Source organism: Lepidochelys kempii, chromosome 6 (genome assembly GCF_965140285.1).
Source record: "Lepidochelys kempii isolate rLepKem1 chromosome 6, rLepKem1.hap1, whole genome shotgun sequence".
NCBI classification, from domain to species: Eukaryota; Metazoa; Chordata; order Testudines; family Cheloniidae; genus Lepidochelys; species Lepidochelys kempii.
The window spans coordinates 61,992,817-62,014,893 of record NC_136385.1 but is presented as its reverse complement, the minus strand read 5'-3'; the positions used below and the strand labels follow the sequence as shown (position 1 = coordinate 62,014,893).

Genomic DNA, 22,077 nt, shown 5'->3' with positions numbered 1-22,077 from the left:
GTGGGCTATGCAGAACTCTCAGAGCTGGAGGGCTTCCCAACATAGGGGAGAGGAATGGGCTCCACCCTGCTTGTTGATATAAAACATGGCAGTGGTGTGTTCATCATAACTGCCAGGCACTGTCCTTGTAGCTGTGCCTGAAAGGTTTGGCATGCTAGTCACACAGCCCTCAACTCCAAGATATTGATATGGAGTGAGAGCTCGTCCTGCGACCATAGGCCCTGCATTTGGAGATCTCCCAAATGCGCGCCCCATCCCAGAGCTGATGTGTCCATTACCAGGGACAAGCTGGGCTGAGGGCTGTTGAAGGGGACTCCCTCGCATCCTGTCTGAGGGTCGAGCCACCATCGGAGGGACTTGAATACTTGCTCTGGCACAGTGACCACGAGTCCAGGCTGTCACACCCCGGGCAGTAGACCAAAGCAAGCCATGCTTGGAGGGGTCTGAGCCTCATTCTGGCATGCCGGACCACATAGGTGCAGGCTGTCATGTGGCCGAGGTGACTCAGGCATCCCCTTGCTGTAGTGGTCAGGTATCGCCTGAGGGCTTGAATAATATCTGTCATCGCTTGGAAGCGGGCCTCTGGCAGAAATGCTCTTGCCTGTATCAAGTCCAATACTGCCCCAGTGAACTCTATTTTTTGGGTCAGTAACAAAGACGACTTGTTCACATTGAGGAGGAGACCCAGTCTCTTGAATGTGGATCTGACCAATCGGACTTGAGACTCGACCTGTTCCCTGGAGTGTCCCTTGAGCAGCCAGTCATCAAGGTAGGGGTATACCTGCACCTGCCTCCTTCAGCCGGCATGCACTTGGTGAACACTCGGGGGGCTGTTGACAGGCCAAAGGGAAGGACCATGAACTGATAATGGTTGTGGTCGATGACAAACCTGAGTAATCAACTGTGTGCAGGCTGTATAGCTATGTGAAAGTACGCGTCTTTCATGTTGAGGGTGGCATACCAGTCTCCTGGATCCAGAGAAGGGATAATAGCACTTAGGGAGACCATGCGGTACTTCAACTTTTCCCTGAACTTGTTGAGTCCTCGCAGGTCTAGAATGGGTCTGAGACCCCCCTTTCCCTTGTGGATTAGGAAATAACGGGAACAGAATCCCTTGTCCCTGAGCTCCTGAGGAACCTCCTCCACCGCTCCAATGGCAAGGAGCGCCTGCACCTCCTGGATTAGGAGTTGCTTGTGAGAAGGTTCCTGAAGAGGGCCGGGGAAAGGGGGTGGAAGGGAAGGGAGGGGCAGAATTGGAAAGAATATCCCACTTCTACCGTGCTGTCCAATGTTATCTGGGACCAAGCATGGTACAAGTGGGATAGACGATTCAAGAAACAAGGGGAAGGATCCAGTGTCATGGCGGGTGCGCCATCCTCAGGTGCACCTTCAAAAGGCCTGCTTTGAGCCCATTGATGGCTTGGTCAGGCTCTAGCCCTGCCTGGACGGAGGATGGGAAGGTTTGCCCCTGCCATTCCTACCTTTCCTCCTATAGAAGTCCTGCCTCGGCTGAGGAGGATAGGGGTATTGTTGTTGTTGCGGTTTAAAATGTTTGCGTTGGGTTGCCGGGGTGTGCATGCCCAACGATTTCATGGTCGCCCAGGAGTCTTTTAGGCTATGCAGCCTGGAGTCCATTTGCTCCAAGAACAGGCTTGTCCCGCCAAATGGCAGGTCCTTCAGGGTTTGCTGCACTTCCAGGGGCAACCCGGATGCCTTTAACCATGAGCCCCTTCGCATGGCTATCCCGGAAGAAAGGGTGTGGGTGGCTGAATCTGCAGCATCCAGTAAAGCCTGTAAAGAGGTCCAGGCCACTGCCTTTCCCTCATTAACTATAGCCGCAGATTTGGCTCTGGAGTCCGGTGGAATCAGCTCCTTAAACTTCAACATGGAGGCCCAAGAATTGAAGTTATATCTACTGAGGATAGCTTGCTGGTTAGCTATCCTCAGCTGCAGGCCTCTAGTTAAGTAGACCTTTCTACCGAAAAGGTCCATCCGTTTTGACTCCTTTGATTTGGGAGTCGGTCCCTGCTGCTCCAGTCTCTCCTTTTCGTTAATTGTGGCCACCACTAAGGAGCAGGGCTGCAGGTCCAAGAAGAGGTATTCATACTCTTTAGAGGGTACGAGGTACTTCCGCTTAACGCATTTAGTGGTAGGCACGATAGATGCAGGGGTCTGCCACAGGGGTCTTAATGTTGCCCTGGATCGTTTTTATCAGTGGCAGAGCTATCCTGGATGGTCCCTCTGGTGCCAAGATGTCCACCATGGGATTCTCAGGTTTAATCACCTCCTCTACCTGCAACCCCATGTTGTGGGCAATCCTGCAGAGCAGGTCTTGGTGGGCTCTGTGGTCAATTGAGGGGTGGTCCCGAGGCCGAAGCCCCTGCCATCGCCTTGTCCGGGGACGAGGATGATGAGGCCAGAGGTGATGCAGGGTCTTCCTGACCCTCCAGCTCTCTTGCATCCTCCTGACCAGTTCCGAGGACTTCAGCACCAACCGTTGTGACAATGGCAGTGGCCTGAATGGGCGGCGGGCCTTGTGCTGGCGTCGTCTCAGAACCCCAAGGCATAGGTCAGTCTCTGGATGGTGAGGGTGCTCAACTTTCGGAGGCCACCGACTGGGAGCCCCTGAAAAAGTACCCCTGGGCCAAGTGGTAAGCCCAGGGGGTCCAAAAGGGACATTGTGCAGCTGGCTGCCCCGGGGGTGCCAAAGCACCACACCTGTATCACTTTGGTGCCTGTCCGACCTGAGCTGGCTACGTCGCAAGTAGAAGGATTCCGAGTCTGACAAAGCCAACCTTGACTGTAAGGGCCACGCCAGGCGCCAGTGGGTACTGCGATGGGGACTGGTGGCGAAGGTCTGGTGCAGGGGATTGATGCTGAGGTACTGAGGATCCAGTGAAGGGGACCAGTGCTGAGGATTTGGCGCCAGGGACCGGTGTCGCTCCACCTTCAATGTCGGGGAGGGTAATCGCCACCCCGATGGTGCTGGAGAACCCCACCTGGAACCTGGTGCCAGCAAATGGTGCTGTGACAAGGGAGATCAAGAGCAGTGCCATGGGGAGCGGTGCCGAGTTGGGGCGGGCGACTGTCTCATCCTAGCCAGCTTGCCTCTAGGCCAGGGGTGGGAAAAGTTTTTGGCCCGAGGGCCACATCTGAGTGGGCAAATTTCATGCAGGGCCATGAATGTAGGGCTGGGGCAGGGGGTTGGGGTGCAAGAGGGAGTGCGGGGGTGTAGGAGGGAGTGCGGTGTGCAGGAAGGGGCTCAGGGCAAGGGGTTGGGGTGCAGGAGGGGTGCGAGGTGTGGCAGGGGCTCAGGGCAGGGGGTTGGGGTTCAGGACGGGGATCAGGGTAAGGGGTTGGGGTGCAGGAGGGGTTTGGGGTGCGGGCTCCGCCCTGGTGCCACTTACCTGGAGTGGCTCCAGGGTGGCAGCAGCGCACAGCGGGGATAAGGCAGGCTCCTCTGCCCCCCCACCTCCTCCAGGGGCCACAGTGCCAGCTGCTTCCATGAGCAGTGTCGGGCTGGCAATCCCATGGGCTGGATCTAAAGCCCTGATGGGCCAGATCCGGCCCACGGGCCATAGTTTGCACGCCCTTGCTCTAGGTGGTGCCGGTCGTTGTGGCACCAGAGGCTTGACTCTGACTACCATGGGATGAGGTGCCATCATGGCAATCAAATCCCTGGCAGCTTCAAAAGTGTCCGGGGTAGAGGGCAGCTCTAACTCCTCCACCTGGCACTGCCTTTCAGGAGTGTTGCTGAGAGCCGGACTTGACGGTCCCCTTAACGGGACCAAAGTCAATGGCACCGACTCCTGTGCTGTTGGCACCTAGTGCTCCTGCATAGGACACACTGCTGCCATGCCCACCGGCACCACTGTCTTTAGCACCGGGAAACAACCCCATCAGTCCTTCTTTTCCGCTTGTGCGGCACTGGGGTGTCGGAGCAGTGCTGGGTTGTCTCCGCAGCCTGTGGTGCTGGGGAGTGCCGGTGCCAAGGGTCTCTTAGGCCAGAGTCCAGCCTCAGTGCCGTGTCACATACGGAGGCCAGGGCGCTCCGCATGGACACGCTTGGTGCTGGGTCCTGACAGTCCACGGCAGGCTGGGGGCGAAGAGCGGACTCCATCAAGAGCTGTTTCAGATGGAAGTCTTGCTCTTTCTTAGTCCTGGGGCAGAATGCCTTGCAGATCCTGCACTTCTCTGCCTGGTGCATCTTCCCCAGACACTTCAGGCACAAGTCCTGGGGGTCGCCTCTTGCAATAGGCTTACTGCAGGTTCTGCAGGGCTTAAACCCTTGGGACCGAAGCATGCCCCAGAACCCAAGGGAAGGGAAGTAATTGGGAGGTAAACCCCACACCCAATACCTTATCTACAAACTACAACTATATATACAAATTAAACTACAAACTAATAGCTACTATACACGCTAAGAGAAGCACTTGCTACGCAAGCAACTGCAGTTCCAATGACCATCACTGGCGGTAAGAAGGAACAAAGGAGGGGCTGGATCAGCAGGGTCATATATTCAGCGCCACTCCAGGGGGCTCCACAGCCAACCTGACGGGAGTAGCTAAGGGAAAAACTTTCTGACAACCATGCACACAGCGCGCGCGCACCTAATTTGAATCGATATGAGCAATCACTCAAAGAACTATGAATTCTTTCCTTGTCGGTCTAGGAGTAGATAGTTCGCAATGGGAGCTGCTGGGTGCTGAGCACTTTTGAAAACCTAAATACATATTTAGGTGCCTAAGTGGGAGCTGCTGGGTGCTGACCTTTTTTGACAATCTGCACCCTATTTTTTTTAATCTTGCCTCAGTAATACTATATAGCCACATCATACCGCCAATGGATATCGACCTTTCTGTGGGTGGCAGATTGGGATGGGCTGTGAACTTCCCTCTCCAGGGCTAAGAGGTGAAATCTGTCTCCACATGCTTGAAAGGCAGCAAGTTTGTGTGGACAGGAGATCCTGGTTCAGAGAGAGAGTAGACCTGGTCTAAATCCACAGACTCTTGCCAGTATAGTAATGTCAGTTACAGGTGTGATTTTTGGTGACATTTCTATATTAGCAAAAGCCCTAGTGTAAATGCAGTTATACTGGCATAACATTCTTTGTCGGTATAGTTTATTTTGTTCAGAGAACTGGTATAAGCTATACCAGCTAACACACTTTTATTTTATTTTATTTTTATTTTTTTTGCTATACCAGCACACCTTTTCTAGTGTTCTAGGATTTGGAGGGGAACTTCAGTGAGGGATAGAACCTCACATAGATACAATAGAGTATGTCTGTCAGTGGTGTCTGTGTTCAGTTTGTTAGGCTACCTAGGTTCAAACTCCATATCTGTAAAGAAGGGGTAACAAATTCCTCTTTAGCCAGAAGACTTGCATCAGTTCTTGCCCTGCTCTTGTTTCCACCATGGAAATAAAGAAGGCTTTGTATTTTGGTGTTACATATTGGGCCTCAGTGGTAGCATATGTAACAAAGGGTTAAATAGAGAGACCCATCGCACCTCAGATGCAGGGAAAATGTAAGAGACCTGACGGGAACTTTGGCTCTTAGGAGTGTAGGGTAAAGTCCTCATGGCATCGTGGCTCTGAGGATGGTATACAGGGCCAACAAGCCACTTCAGCCCTGAAGAGAGAGTGCAAATCCTACGGACAACACAGCTGTGGGGACGGTATACAAGACCTGTGGGATCCTAGTGTGCATAGAGGCCATGTCTCATCATCACAGCAAAGCTCAGCAGCACAGACTGCATAAAGGCTCTTTTGTGACAAGAGTCACCAAGATAAAAGGAGGCAGCGACCTGTATGTGGTTTTGGTAGGAAGAAAAATTACCTTGTGAGCACCAGGCAAGGTTTGAGGTAAAGGGACCTCAATGTGATGTGGCTGTAAGTTAAAACCCTTCTGTTCTGGTAGCTTGTGGTTAGAGGTGGTTTGAAGAATACATGGGTAGAATTGGGGGTGGGGCCACTTAAAATGTGCTTCAGTCATATACACTAGCAGGGAGAAATGTAGTTTAGAGAAGGGGTTTTCTGTAATTTAATTACATTAAACCTCTTGTTAAACTTTTCCAGAGGTTTATCTTTCAGTTTAGGAGTTATTCCCAAACTCTCAACAAAGCAAAAGCTGCCTTAGTCTTCTTCAAAGCAACTTCAGGAGCCTTTTCAATAGATGGAGTACACTCTGTGTGTGAGGAGCACCAAACACTATGTATCCAGTCTTAGAGTTGTGTGCACTTTGTGTGGAAATATGCTTTCGACTTACATCCTCCAATTATTCAAAATACCATTTCTAAGCTCATCTTCCTCTTCCATTGCTCTGATTCCATAACCCCCGATTTTGAATACTTTTACTGGCTCTACCTCTCTCATTTGACATCAAGTTCAAACTATTTGTTCTCATCTTCAAGACTCTAAATAGTTCTGTTCATTCCCACATCTCAACTCTCAGCTCCTGCCACTCACCTACTTGTACCATGTGCCATTTCCACTTATTTCAGGCAACCTCTGTATTCTTCTCCAATAAATGCATCTGCTTTTTCTCACCCTTCCCTGTTGCCTTGAATGACATCACTGTTCTTGTATGCCAGGCAGCTTCCTTTTCCTTCTTAAAATCTATCCTCAAATTGACTTCTTCTGACTTTCTAATGCTGCCCTTTACCCCTAAACCAAATTAATAAAAATGCTATTTTCAAATAGATACAAATATTTAAAGTTACAAACAAACAAACAACCCTGGAACAATCTCAATACAAAACCAAGAAACCTGTGATTACCTTAATTTGTGTAAACCTTGTCCTTCATTTACCTGCTCATCTTGCCTCTTGTTTTTTCTGTGTCTTGTACAATTGGAGATTGGAAGCTTTTCAAGGCAGAGATTATGTTTTATCTGTAAAATGCCATGCACTGTATAAAAACTAAATGATATTAATGGAGACCCTGGGACCCTGCACTTTGGTTGGAGTGAGCTGTAGCTCACGAAAGCTCATGCTCAAATAAATTGGTTAGTCTCTAAGGTGCCACAAGTACTCCTTTTCTTTTTGCGAATACAGACTAACACGGCTGTTACTCTGCCACCTGAGTTTGTCTCTGATGGGAACAGATAGTGAGAAAGAGAAAAATTAAAATAATTCTGAGAACTTCTTTATAGGCACTTGGGTCTTTTCCATGGATGTGTCTGACAGAGTGGGGGGGGGGGAGGAAGGGCAGTGGGATAAGCCTCTTGCATTTTAAAATTCATGGCCTGATTAAAACTATATCTATACAATGGTGTGCTATTATATTGTAACCTGGAAACCCATCGGTAGTTCCACATATATACATTCTAATCTCATAAAAGGTTCAGGGATACATAGAGGCTGAGCCAAACATACATCCCTTAATAGGCATCCTTTTAGGACTGAGCAATGATGGATACACTCTTAATTCAAAGTGTATCTGAATTTATTAAACTACTTACAGACTCATTTGCGTTGGAAAGGACCTCACAAGTGACTTTGAACACAAAGATAACACAGTGATAGATCTGGTATAAAAACACAGATTAGATAGTCATCTAGGCTGAATCACAACAGGTTTGTTATTTTCCCTAACCAAAATTTAGTACTCTAAATGAGTGTTTTGTCTTAGCCTTGAACATTTCAACTGAGGGTGATTCTACCACCTTCCCTGGTAGCTTGTTCCATTGCTGGACTGTTCTTAGAGTTACAGCATTCTTCCTTCTGTAGCTCAAGTTTTATGACTTCTTATTCTGTTCTAATTGACAAAGTACAATAATTGGCACCTATCCTCTTTCCACCATTCCTCTGAGTACAGTGAAGTTTGTGCAACACATCCATCCTTATTAGGTAATTTCCTGTCTTAAATGACTGCCCCAAAGTATCTTCCAATATACTGACTACAATTGAATGTAGTCATTAGTAGAAGGCCACCTGTTATCCATATTCAAGATTTATGTATTTCACTGTTCCTTCACATTTGTTTTTAATTAATTTTATTTTATTGATTTCTGATCATTTTTACAATTTATGATCACCAATGTGCTTTATTTTAACCCTAGTCTTTCAAGTACTTTTGATCCCTTCACAGACATGCATCATCAATAAATTTGATTAGTGAACGCCCCTCTACAATCTACAAGTCAAGAATGAAAATATAAATAGGATTGGACCCAGAATGGCTCTCTGTAGGATCCTACTTGACAAAGAACCATTAATGAGGATTCTACATTTGATTTTAGCTAATTTTGTATCTCTTTTAGAGTAGTTACATCTAATCTATATTTCTGTAGTTTTCCTTTTATTCTTATGAACATCAAGGGCTACCCAACTGCTGCATTCCCTTTACCCACTAAGCTTGCTACCTATCAGAGATGAAGGTGGTCTTTGATGTGAACTATTTAGCAGCTTGTTTTCCTCAAAGTAAACAACAAGATTTTCTGGTGCCAGCAAAACAGGAATGTGATGCTTAGGTACCAGTCAGTATGGAAGAAATTCAATCTAGAACATCAAGAGTTAACCTCCCATCATGTCCCAGCCCCAACCCATTGCTAATATGGTTTGTTTGTTGGGTTCTTCAGGGCTGGGAAAGAGAGGAACTTGTGACCGGCCTTTGGTTTTACCAGTGTAAGAGGGAGGAAGTTTGCACTTTAGCTGAAATTCCCCTTCACACATAGTCCCAGGTGAGCGGTGAGCATACTCCTGCCAAAAGCAGAACCTGTGGCACAGGGCATAGAATGAAGGGGAACAATCCAAATGACCACAATTCATTTTTCCAAAATAAGAACAACTAATTGCAAGATGAGGAGGCATTTTGCAGAGCTAGAAAGAATGTCAGCTCTACACAGGCTGCAAGGCTTCAACCCTCACACCCTTCTCCATGCCTCCTCATTTTCCTGCCAGCACCAGGCACAATGATAGGGCACATATTTTCAGTGCAGCCACATTTAAGTAAAACAGCAGGACAGAGAGAGGGAGGATGATGTATGGGAAGAAGGGCTGGTGCAGAGTCTGCTCAGGAAAATGTTAGGATCTGAATCTTCAGATTCTTTACACAAAGGGACAGGTACACCCTCCTCACTGAGTTTCAGAGCCTGGGCTGTAGCCTCAGTCTGGACATCTACGCTACTATTTTTAGCCCTGTAGCATGAGTGAGTTGACCTGGGCTCTGAGACTTGCTGCCACAAGTCTTTTTTTGCAATGTAGATCTACCCAAAAAGGGACACTTTTCCACTCCCCACTAAATGCTTTCCCTTTCTACAATCCAATAAGTTCAGAGACCTCAAGGACACATATGAAGGGTCTTAACCACTTTCAATTAATCACTTAGCTCCATATCAGAAGTGGTTATTAAGCAGTGTCTATGGAGTTCTCTTCAGCCTTTTGAACAACTTAAGACCATATCTTTGAGCATGCATTGCTCCCAGAAAGAGGTATCATGGACACTGAGATATGTTGCTGCATCACTCCAACACAGGGCTACCATTAATGCAGGCTCATGTCACTGTATTACCATCATAAGCAGAGTCACTAACTCAGATCTGTGTCACTGCATTAAACCGGAGAGCTGTAACATCACTGTGCTTCAAACTCTACTTATATGAAGCATTCTGTTCTCTCACCGTCAATAAAAAACACTGCACCAGTATGCTTGTTTACTGGTGGGGCCTGCGCGGTTGGTTATATAGTAAGCACCTGCCTATGGCAGATCTGGCTGGTGACAGACTTCCTGTTTCAGCACTACAACTCCTTGAAATGAGATTTATGCAAACTGGGTTTGAGGCTGATGTGATGTCACACTGAGCTGATACAGCCCAGGGACTATCTCCCTTCTACAGACATTTGATAAAATCAGGAACTTCAGATAAGTCTAGGGAAGGTTCTCACCTCAGAACCTATTACAGAAAAGTATGAAAGTTAATTAGGGCCCGTCTCCTATCCTGAGATCCATCACAACAAGGGGACTTCAAGGAGTCCAAAGATCTCACTTTTGTTGTGTTGTGTTTTTTTGGTTTTTTGATGCAATTTTTAAAGTCAGTTATTCTGGATGTTTGAAAACTGAAATTAGAAAATTCACTAAGAAGTTGGCTGAATGTTGCAAGCTTGCAAAATGGAAGGATTTCCCCTCATTTCCCCTGTGAGTATATGGGGTTAATTCCAAATATGGCTCATTGGGTTCAGCAACAAAAGACAAAGCAAATTAGGATTTACTATCTGAGAATGCCTCTCTTTTTGTCTGTGTTTGTAATGCCTGAAAGTTGGGCTCAGGTCAATGTATAAAGCTAGTGACAAGTTTTCTAATGAATGGGAAGTTAATGTTTGCTCTCTGAACTTGTATAGTTTCTGAGTATTTTTATATTTTATAGACATAACACATCAGTAAAACTTTTCTCCAAAGTTGGCTTTGTGGTATAAAAGCTGGGTTTTGTTTGAGGTTGTAATTATTTATAATCTGTATACTTAAACATAATTTTATGTATTTAAAATATCTGCCAGTCTGTGAGATAAAAGCAACCAAGTGCTGGTTTTATATTTTGGAAACTCCACGGCTGCTTGCTATTTGCAAGGGACAAGATTCTAGTCTCTGGATTCAGTTTCTATAGATTTTGAGATTTTTATCTTAAATATGAGTGAAATTTGTGTCTTTGAAATAATCCTAAATCTCCCCTACTTCACTCCACCCATCTGTGTATAATAGGGTTGAAAATTTTCCTTTTTTGGAATATAAAAAGTCAGCTGGAAAGTTCAAGATAAAACCTTAACTAAATCTCTATATTTTTTTCCAGAGACACAAACTTTCCTTTTTATAAGTGATCATTGGATTTTTCTGCCTTTGAAGCTTTGCTACACTGTTAACTCTTACTTTAAAGTAATTAACTTGGGGATTATTGTTTATTAAGAAAGTTGTTTCACCAGCCTGCTGTTCAGACACACCAGCTTTGTAATGGGGAGTTTCTGAAGTAGAATGGGTGGGTGATGGCCCTGGGTACACTTGTTAACTCTGTATAAATTCCAGAGGAGTCAAATGAGGGGATTTTATTGGGCACATGCTTTACTTACAGGCCATGTGTACTCAGTTAGGAGACAGTACAGTCCCAGGGAGACTTTGGCAAAATTTGTACCAGGTTTTCTCTTTGCCATCTCCCATCGCCCTACCCATCTTCCAAAAAGATACTCCTTTTAATTGCTTTCAGTTGCTGGCATCCATGATGATAGCAAAATGTGTGTGACTGCAGCAGGATCTCTCTCTTCATACACTATTGCAACATTTCTCAGACAAGGACCATGGAATCCATATCTTCGTAACTACGTAGCTAAGCCTCGGTTTATTAGGAAAGTTGTTTCACCAGCCTGCAGTTCAAAAACACCAGCTTTGTAATGGGGAGTCTCTGAAGTAGAATGGGTGGGTGATGGCCCTGAGTACACTTGTTAACTCTATATAAGTTCCAGAGAAGTCAAATGAGGGGATTTTATTTGGCACATGCTTTACTTACAGGTCATGTGTACTCAGTTAGGAGACAGTACAGCCCCAAGGACACTTTGGCAAAATTTTTACCAGGTTTTCTCTTTGCCATCTCCCATCGCGCTACCTAGCCTCCATAAATATATCTCTCAATTGCTTTCAGTTGTTGCCATCAATGTTGCTAGCAAAATAAGTGTGACCGTAGCAGGATCTCTCCCTTCACACACTATTGCAATATTTCTCAGATCATGGAGATCATGGAATCCAATAGTTACCCCCTGGGTGGAAGGAACATGCAAAATTATTAGTGTCCCATGTTGCCTACATCAGTCCAGTCAGTCTGTCTGTGAATCTGTCAGGATCATAATTTGAAAAGGATTTGAGTGAATTGAATGAGTATCGAGATTTCCACTGTTCTCCATAAATGACTCTGGGCTTGTTTTGAGGTCATGCCACAATTTTGAATTCTCCAACAAGCATTACTATAAAAACTGACCGAATCTTCCCCTGGAGTCTGAGGAAAAATAAAGAGAAGGGGTTTCCTAACTGCTCTAACGGTCTCATTCACCTATAACCCTCTTTCTCAGGAGCCTCTCTTCCACTCTCAAATTCCAGAGTGTGAAGTGAGTGAAAATCCAGCACCATCTACCCATTATTATAACCTTTGTTAATCCATTCAGATTGGAGTTCTAGCTACACTCTGTTCAGAGGAGAGACTATTTGTAGTGGAAATAGAATCACATCTTATTGAAGCATCTGACAGAACAAATATTTTTTTCTGATTTATGTGATTAAAATATTCAAAAATAGATTACTTTGTATTTTCCACAATTTTTAAATTTTGTTTTGAGTTTAGGTGCTTTGCGTACCAGCAATTTGAGCACACACAGTTTCACTGTAAGTGGCTGGCCCACTGGGACTCCTTAGGGGACAGACATTAGCTGTTTATAGAGTCAGCGTTTCTGTGAAGTGACACTTCCCTCTTCTGTCCCTCCCCTTTCAGTTTAGGGTGTGTCTGTAACTGCCTTCCTCCTGATTCGGCTAGAGAACCATTAGGCTTGGTTTGGAAAGTGATGGCTGAATATGGTTAAAAGTCACAGTTTCTTTCTTTGGAGGTTAAACAATTAATGTGGAAGACACAGTGGGAAGAATCCTATAAACTAGGACAAATGTTCTCTCTAGTACAGTTCTGGATCTAACCACTTTCACACCAAGGCAGAAAGGTCTACAATTGTAAACCTCTGTCTCGTGGTGCCCTGAGATGCCTGAGAATCTCTAAGGAGCTGCCTGTAGAACCAACAGTTTTGATGTGAAATTTTGTGTGTGAGAGAGGGGAAAGAAACCCTCCATATACAGCATGTCTAGCACACCTGCATTTCCTGCGTGGGCCACTGAGTCTATGGAGTGAAGAGGTTAACATGATTTTCCCCTTTCTAAAAAAGAGTTTTGTAAATTTTTCCAAGGAAATAAGGTTGAGTTTGTCCATAAAACCAGTCTCAGCTGCACATCATGGGGAGTTGTGTTGGGTATTTTTGAATCACACACCAAGGAGAAAAAAAAACCAAAACAAAAACCCAAACAGAATTCAGTAAATGTACAAGCTGATTGAACCATATGACAAAAACTTAGATAGAGAATTTATTATTTGGAATTCAGTTGGACCACTTGCAGCTCTTCTTAACTTCTCATTTACACTGTCCAAATAGCTTTGTAGCTCTTTTCTTGCTGCAGTAATTTTATCTAGATTTGCCAAGCCAAGGGGTAAGGTGGGGCAATTCTCCCTTTAATGTCAATGACATATTTGATTTATGTGTTTGCTGAACACTTGCTTGAGGTTGGAAGATAGTCTTGGATGACCTACTGAAGCTCAGGGCATGTAGGAAAGGAGACCAGCTTCAAAGCACAATCAGTTCCTAGCAAACCTTCCTGTCACCTTCCTCAAAGAGCATGGAATTCTCATAATACACATGAGTTAAAATCTCTAGAAAGTAACATGTGCTGCCCTTTTGTTTCCTGTCTGGAAAAAACGTTCAGATCAATGTGCATCATAGAAGTAGTAATGGCTTAAACTACCTGGTAAATGTGTGCCTGGTTGGGGGGTTCCAGAAGAAGGCAGGCTAGCCCAAAGTGTGTGGTAGTGGGGAGGCCAAGAGACCATAGGAGCACATGCTGGTGTCAATGGGAGAAGGAGGCTCAGAGAAAGCTCATCTCTCTTCCTGATGATAGACAAAAATATAAATTTAATGAAACCTAAAGTAGAAACTAAACGGTGATTTAAGGAGGGATCTTTGAGATGAATTCTATGAAGGATAGATAAAACATTCAGTCTTACTATGACAGAGTTCATCAAGGAAAAGGAGAGAGAAAACAGAAATTGGCATCAATTTATTATCGATCTTCACATATTAGTCATCCCATCCATACAGCTGAGAGAATCTATTTAGATACTTTGGTGATAGGAAGTTCCATTTTAAGGTCCTTGTGAGGAGCAGACTGGCATGGGATGCAAGAATTAATATGATATTTTTTCTTTGTCCAAGGGGTCAGTGACCAGGAAGGCCAATAAACCACAAGGCAGAGAATCTAAGGCCAAAATTTTCAAAATAGGATGTCTAAAATCAAGGCATCTAAATTCATAAATAAATAAACCTATACAAAAGAAGCCTGATTTTTAGAGGCGCTGAGCACCCACAGCTCCCACTGGAGACAATTAGATTTCTGAGTGATAATCATGTCACGTTTAGTGAGGTGTCTAATTTTTAATTACCCAAATTTTTCTAGTCCTGGTGGTTTTTTAAACTTTTTAGACTTTAAAATCATATTATTCCGATTACTCTCTTGCCTGTTTATTCCCACTTCATTTCTGAATTGGATTTCAATTGGCTGTATCTCAAAACTCTGTGCAGCTAGAACCAATGCTGACTGGCTTAATAATTGTGCTGAATTTATAATACTAGCTTTCAAATAGGAGAAATCGTTAATTTTTTTTTACCTCTAGGAGTTTGAGAGACTACTGGCTGCTAAAAATTATACTGAAATGGGGGAATATGGAAAATTTGCTACTTGATGATTTTCTTTCTGGAACTGACCTCTTCTCCCATCAGACATTTGCTCTGTGCCTTTCTGATACTGATTGCAGCACAGACTTCATGTGACTCTGGAGTTCTCTTGTGAGGGAGGCCTTGGGGAAGAGGGCAGTCTCAGAACAGAAGTCACCAGGTAACACATTTTCTCTGTGTTCCCACCTCACTCCCAAATTTGGGGAATCACTAGTAGTAAGGAACAAATATTAGGGAAGGAGAAGCAAGTAGGAAAGAAGAAAGTTCTCTCCCTTATCTAAAACTGGTAGTATTTATCTATTTTGGGACCACTGCTTGGCCTTCCTGCCAAGGGATGCTTCTTCAGAGATATGAATGTGAAGTTGGTTATACTTTATAAAACTTTTTAGGGATGACAGGTGGCAGCTTTACAGATTTCCTCTGTGGTGGCTGAGGCCCTTTCTGTACAGGATGCTGCTGTGGAATGTGTTGAATGACCCGTTCTGGAACTTGTTTATGTGTGGCTGAATATGTTTCAATGATACAGCACTTGATCCATCTAGCTGTGGAGGACTGGAATGCTTTCAGACTCAGGTAGTTGGGGTGAAAGGAAACACACAGATGTTTTCCTGAAATGATCTGTATTACAAAGGCTAATGTTTTAACTGCACTTTGCATGTACAATTCTTTTTCTTTTGTGTGTTGAAGTTTCTGTCAAAAAAAGTAAGAATTATTTCTTATGATTTATGAGTGGGGGGAGAGTCAGTGATGGTTACAAGTGACTAAGAAGCAGCACTAAGGCTCATGTCTTCTAAGAGGAGAGATTTCAGAAATTCTTACTGACATGACTGAATCCAGGCTGCATGTATATGGAAACAAAATACAGTGAGTTAACTTGTAGAGACAGTGGAAGCTAGAACATCAGTTCAGAACATTATCAGCCTCTTGAGCTTTAATACAGACCAGACTCCTGTTTTTTTCCCCACTATGAAGAAAATAGAGTACAACACTCAGCACCTTTTCTCTTGAGGGATTGTTACCATCATTAAGCTGTTGGAGGTATGAGAAATCAGGATTACTTGATGTTTCTGATCACTTGTAGTTGGAGAGGGCATGAAGAAAGGGTGTGGAGGAGAAACCAGGAGGACCAAAGAGTATCCATGCTGTCCTCTGTCCTGTACCCACAGATCTGAAATCTGAGAAGTGGTATATACTGCCCTGTAGGCCTATTTCTGGATGGAGGCAGGTTCCGTTGCAGTCATACTGATCTGGAAGGAAGGGTTAGACTCATTGTGATCTGGGCTTCCCTTCAGTGTTTTGGGACTAGGTCTTACCCGTCAAATAAGAGGAGTCCCTTTTCTGGTACCTCTGTTTGTGGGTACAAGTGACTACAGGTACAGCTTCTGTCCTGTATAAGAGCCTACTGTCCTTCTTGACTTTTGCTTTTCCTGGTTGTTAGCTACCACTTTATCAAGCTTTCCCTGAACAGTCGTGCCTGAGAATTTTGAGGCATAGAAGATTTGCTTTGAATAAATTATCCACTGGCCAACAAGTTAGTTCTATGGATTCTCTAAGGCCATGGCAGCAATCTGTCTGTCTCTTTAGCATTGTTTTTTATTCAGTTGTGGCTTTTTAAGGCATCTCATTAGAACATTCTAACAGGTGGTGCTAACAAAGTACATGGTGCCAGTGAGGCTTTGAAGGACACTGAAGAAGCTTTGAAGTCCCTTCCAAGGTTCACTTCTATCTTTCTATCCTCTTTATCCTTTGGGAAGAAATCGCCCTCTATAGGAATTGCCACGTCCTTTTCCAGAAGTGCCACTGCTGCATTGATCTTGGAGAAAAAAAGACTTTGGGTTCTAGGACCCCTGTAACATTTCAGTGGTCTGCCATCTCACCTTTTCCCCTTGGTTGTGAGTTTCACACTCCTCCCTACTGCCATCTTGGAAGGAGTAAATCAATGAGGAAAGGCAAATTCTGTTTTAGTTTTCAATGGGAAATACTTCTCCCATGTGCTAACCTGCTCATCTTCTTGTTCTGACAGACTCTTAATGGCAGCCATCACCTTGTTTTCCCCAGGTACTCCCCATGTTTTCAAACAAATCTGGGGGGGGGGGGGGGAAGGTGGAAGAGAGAACCTCTCCTGCTTCTCTAGCTTGGTTTTATCATAATCCAAAGCTAAGAGTACCCTTTTCTTCAGGCGAGGAGCTAAATCTAATGACAGGAGATGAGGGTCTGGAATACTTTCTGACTTTTTCCTGTTCTTTTACCTTTTTTTATTTTTTTTTTTTGAGGTGGTGGTGGTCATCAGTCCTTTGAGCAGTTGCTTCACTTTTGGATCTTAGTCATCTTGGGTGGGAGGGAGCTTCTAAGCCACAGTACACATCGACAAATACACAAGTAAAGAGGAGGAAGCTTAGAGGGGCAGCCCAAGGACTCCAGAGCTTCTTTTTGGCAATAAGGAGAGTCAGAAAAGATACTAGATTCTTTCCCAAGTGACTCAATTACCTACTTAAAAACCTGGGCTGTGACCCTCGAACTTTCCCCTTGGATTGAATTGGATTGAGGGTAGGTGAGTTTGGGGAGATTTTTTAATTTAATTCTGAAGAGTGTACAGTCAGCGAAGACAGTCCGTTCTGAAAAGACTTGGCTGTTTGGGGAGGGATGCATAAGCCCTACCAAGTCAAGTCTAGATGCTAAGCTCCTTCCCCTGGTCACAGCAAGGGGAGCACAGGCTGGAAGGAATTATGGCAGACATCCTCCTTTGTAGATCCTGACAAGGCCTCCTTGTGCTGTTTGCATTCCTCTGCCATGACGAGGGAGGAGAAAACAAACAAGGGAAGGAGCATGGCAGGGCTTCCCATTTGGGGACCAAAACCCCTAAAATTTCAGTCACCTAAGGGAGAGAGGACAGAGAGAGGGGGAAGGATTTTGATCACTGCAGCTCCAAATTTTGATTTAAAAACTAGGATTGCAATAGAAAAGTGGGATCACTGAGCAGCCAGTCTGCACTGTTAAAGGCAGAGAATCTAGCAGAAGGGATGTGGACAAGGCTGAAAAGCCCTGTGGCATTTTCACAAAGAGAAGTGTAGCCCAAATATCTCAGGCTGGGGGAGAGGTCAGAATGTAGAGGCAAGATATTAATTGGAATGATGTTTTAAAAATGAGTGTCATCTAATTTATTAAATTATTTTCAATATTTGCGTGGCTCTTGAATGTTAATTAAGCAAAACATCTCAGGATAAGAAAAAAATATAGAAATGTTTATATTTCTCTCCAAACTGTAATTTCCTCTCGCAGCAAAGTCTGAGAGGCTATTCATTGTACTTGACATTGTAAGAATTTCCTGTTTCTGCAGAAAGAAAGTAATATGACAAAGTTATTTGGACAAAAGTTTAACAAAGTCCACTGAATACTACTGCTATGTTGTTTTTCTTGAGATTGGAAATGGGAACTGCTTGTGATGTCAGCAGCAGTCTAGACCCCAGGGATCTACTAGATAGTGCTGGGAATGGGAACCACCAAAGAGAGAAAAATTAACTTTTTTTTTAGTCTGGTGAAACACTGAGTTATGCATAACTAATATCAAACACCACCAAATTTATTTAAAAATACCTTAAAACATTACATGATATACATGTAGTGTCCAGTGTTTGGGATTTTCCAGGGGACTGCAAGACTTCAGGGAGAACAATACAAATGCTTACCGCATCCGTGAACTTTTCTGAACACTAGTCCTGGACAAGTGATCAGAAATGAAGTGTTTCAATCTTGTAGTCCCAGCATGACCACCCACTTGTATCCACCTACTAGCAGTCACAAACCTCAGCACCATTCACACAGACCACCCACAAGCACCCAGAGCCAGCATTTAAGGCAGGGGTCTGCCTGCGCTGGTGATGGGGAGGAGGGAGGAGAGTGGGTATCAGCCAGTACTAAGGAGGAGGCATGCACCTGTGCTTGATTTCCAAGAGCACACCTTTCCTACAGCATTACACAAGTCCTTGAATTATTTTTCTTTCCAACTGCTAGCCAAAGGACTATCTCCTTGGGATCTCCTTGTCTACTGTATAGATAGTAGCAAACTCATTTCCCATTGGCTCCCAGGAGGTGAACTTCCTTTTTTGCAGGCCACTTGTTGGTTTCTTTTTTTTCCTCATTCCCTGCTAGTAAAATAAGAACTTTTGAAGACCCTCCTCTGCCCATCCCGTCCTTGACAGATAGTGTCTTGGCATCCCCCTTCCCCTCATGTGCCTAACTGATCTAAATAATTGTGAAAGAGCTTTGTCCAAACTCTCAGGCCTAATCTTTCCTCTTCTCTCTGCAGCCCTCAGAAGACGTGGTATCCTATGAGTCAGACCTCTACCGTCAGCCCCATGACTATTACCAATATCTCAACAGTGATGGAGAGAGTCACGGTGGTAAGTTTGAAAAAATCTCCCTGAAACATGCTACATCTTAGGATCCTGGAGAAGACAGATTTAGGGCACTCTGGGAGGAAGCAAAGATGCCATTTATGGTATATGGAGTAAATACATGTATTTTTGAATTAGTAACAATATTTATTCATCTAACACAATGACACTGTTGCAGCCTACCAACTATATCATATGCTTCTATAAAAGAACTTCAAAAGGCATTGAAATCATACATAAAGCTTCTAGGAGGTCTAGAATGTTGCAGCCAGACTATATTCTTGCCTCAGAAGGTGGAAACACAACACCTTTATCCTTCATTGTCTCCATTGCCTTCCTATCTATCTCTCAATCCAAATCACTCATTCACCTAGTTTCAGAATGCTCCATGGACATGGATTTGTTCTACCCTACTTCTCTGACCTCACTTCCATCTCTACTTCTCCTCTGACTTCAATTTTAACTATTCAGTTTGCTTCTTCAATCTCAAATGTATTTCTCTGAGCTCTTGACCACCTTCAATCCCCCATAACCCACTCTTCTATCTTGACCTTTCCGGGGTGCTGTCCCACCTACCTGAAACTTTCACCCTCCCCCAGACACTGAGAAACTGGGTCTTTTCTCATTATCTTACAACTGATTGTATGTAAACTGGTTTACTTTGAAACATATGTTAGTCTGTTGTTTCAACTTATACATGTGATATCCAATTAATGTTGGATTAGAGCTGTTGTGTTCCTGTAGCTTGGAGGGCCCGTTGGTGTTTTGGCTAGGATTTAATTTAGTGGATTCTTATATTTTAAAAATCCTATTAGAATTAATTCTGGGCTTTGCTCTGGTGGATGTAAGATCTCATTAGTGTTCGAGCTGAGCCAAGTCTGGACTCTTTTGACATCATTAATGTGATAAATGCAGGAAACAGTTCAGTCGGTATCATCTGAAAGTGTGACCATTTTCCTAGTTGCAGTGATCACTAACTGAGCACATCTCTGCTGATCCTTCATTACTATATGAAACAAACCACAATTAATAATTAATACAAAATATTTCCTTTTTGACAGTTAATTTGTGAAGTATTTTCAAATGTTCTGGGGGCACTGAGCTAAATACTCACTCTGAAGTGAGACCACCCCTCACTGAGTGATCCACATCTCCTTCTGCAGCACAGCATCCCACCAGCACCATGCTGGGACATCAGAGTTAGTACTGACTCAAAGAGAAAAGCATCCGCTACTGTACCACTCATAGCAGTTCCTCTGATTTCGCTCTAAGGTTCCCATCCACGTAGTAATCAGGGCCATCCCTATTTAGTTTAAGAGATCTAACAAATTCACAGCATAATGTACTATGGCTAATAAGAGAGATGGCACAGGGCAGCAAGTTTCTGAAGAGGCTTGGCTCATACCTGGGACGTTTAATTAAAAAAAAAAAACTACCTACATCTGCTCTTGACATTACATTCACAGACCAGATATGAAATTTCTAATTGCACACTAAATAAGGGACAGAGGAAGGAAGTAATCCTATCTTGACCCAACTACCACTGTCGCCTTTGTGAAGTCATATTGGTCAAAATAATCAAATTTGAATGCCTAAAGAAAGGCACTTAAATCCAGAGATGCAAATTCAGGTGTTTTACTTTATACACCCAAATTTGAACATGTTGACTTTAACTGCTCTGCCTCAGTTTTCACATCTGCAAAATGGGGATTCTACTCATCTCTCTAACAGAGTGGTTGTGACAGTTAAGTAGTTAATATTTTAAAAGTCCTAACACTCAACAGAATGCATGCACGTGTGTATGCGCCCACACCGCCCCTGCCATACATCCACTCCTTCCAACCTTGGCTCCAATTCCGCATATCGCTTAAGCACATCTTTAACTTGAAGAATGTGCTCAAGTCTAACTGAAAATCAACAAGATTTAAGTACGTATGTAAGTGCTTTGCTGAATCAGGGCCCTAAGGACAGGCCCCCAGTTTATATGGACATTTGCCCCTTGCTAAACTTTTCTAACTGTTAGCAACAATGCAAAATCTCCAACACACGCAGCTGGGTTTCAGTTCTCTTACTAGAGATGGTTAGGTGGGAACAATACCTCACAATCGCAACACACATTTCACATAAATTATTTTTTATTTGTATTATGGTAGCACCGGTAATTTGCCACACATTGTGAGGAGGGATATGAAGGAGCACAGGAAAGAGACTTTACAACCTATTTTAAAGGGTGTGTTCTATGTGGGCTTGGCACTTACATTTTATAGCGCTCTATAAAATCACCCCCCTGAATGCAGCAAGTCAGAGTGATTTAAAGCGCTAGTGTAAACAGGCTCCGATCACTGGGAGCCGTGCTCCCAGCGCTCTGAGCTAATCCCCTCGTGGAGGTGGATTACCAGGAGCACTGGGAGAGCTCTCTCCCAGCGCTCGCGCATGACCACACTCACACTTCAAAGCACTGCTGCAGGAGCTCTCCTGCGACAGCTCTCCTGCGACAGCCCTTTGAAGTTTCCAATGTTGTCATGCCCACATGTGAGGAGTGTTGTGGAGGAAAGTACAAAGATGGTTGTGGGATAAACGGACAAACAAGGAGTCAGGGCTGGTGGTATTGATGGAGTAAAAGGGGTGTAAACATGATAAAATACAAGAACAGATTAGTAGCGAGGGGCAGAGTTGTGAAGGGTTCATTAAGGTTAAGATGTATTCCAAAAATATATCACAAGGCTTTTTCAAAATCCTCAGGACAGCCCTGGTGTGATTATAGTGAGCAGCAAACCTCTAAAGTTGGGGCTATAGCAAAATAATTATTAATTATTTTTACTAATACTTTAGTAAGCCAGTAAATATTGTGTAGCACATTTTGTAAGACTGATGCAGTCTTAGGGTATGTCTACACTTGGAGCTGGGGGTGTGATGCCCAGCTCAAGGAGACATATACTAGTTCTCATTGAGCTAGCATGCTAAAAATAGAGCATAGCCACACCTACAGCATAGTCATAGTATACCACATATATCTAGAATCTTGGAAGGGCATGTATGAGGCATGGCTAGCCTATCCTATTGCTCACACCACTGTGGCTACGCTATTTTTAGTGCACTAGCTCAATGAGAGCTAGCATGGGTATGCCTCCTCAAGCTGGGTATCACCCTCCCCAGCTCAA

General features: G+C 44.1%; 1 protein-coding gene across 1 annotated transcript in view; it reads left to right on the top strand.

The window, feature by feature from the left end:
* Window positions 1-9,785: 9,785 nt before the first annotated feature.
* Window positions 9,786-22,077, top strand: part of SPI1 (Spi-1 proto-oncogene) — a 29,323-nt gene continuing 17,031 nt past the window's right edge. The window contains exons 1-2 of the mRNA XM_073348311.1: window positions 9,786-10,137; window positions 18,829-18,922. Coding sequence (XP_073204412.1) covers window positions 10,093-10,137; window positions 18,829-18,922 — 139 coding nt within the window. The 5' untranslated portion in view covers window positions 9,786-10,092. The remainder of the gene's footprint in view (window positions 10,138-18,828; window positions 18,923-22,077) is intronic.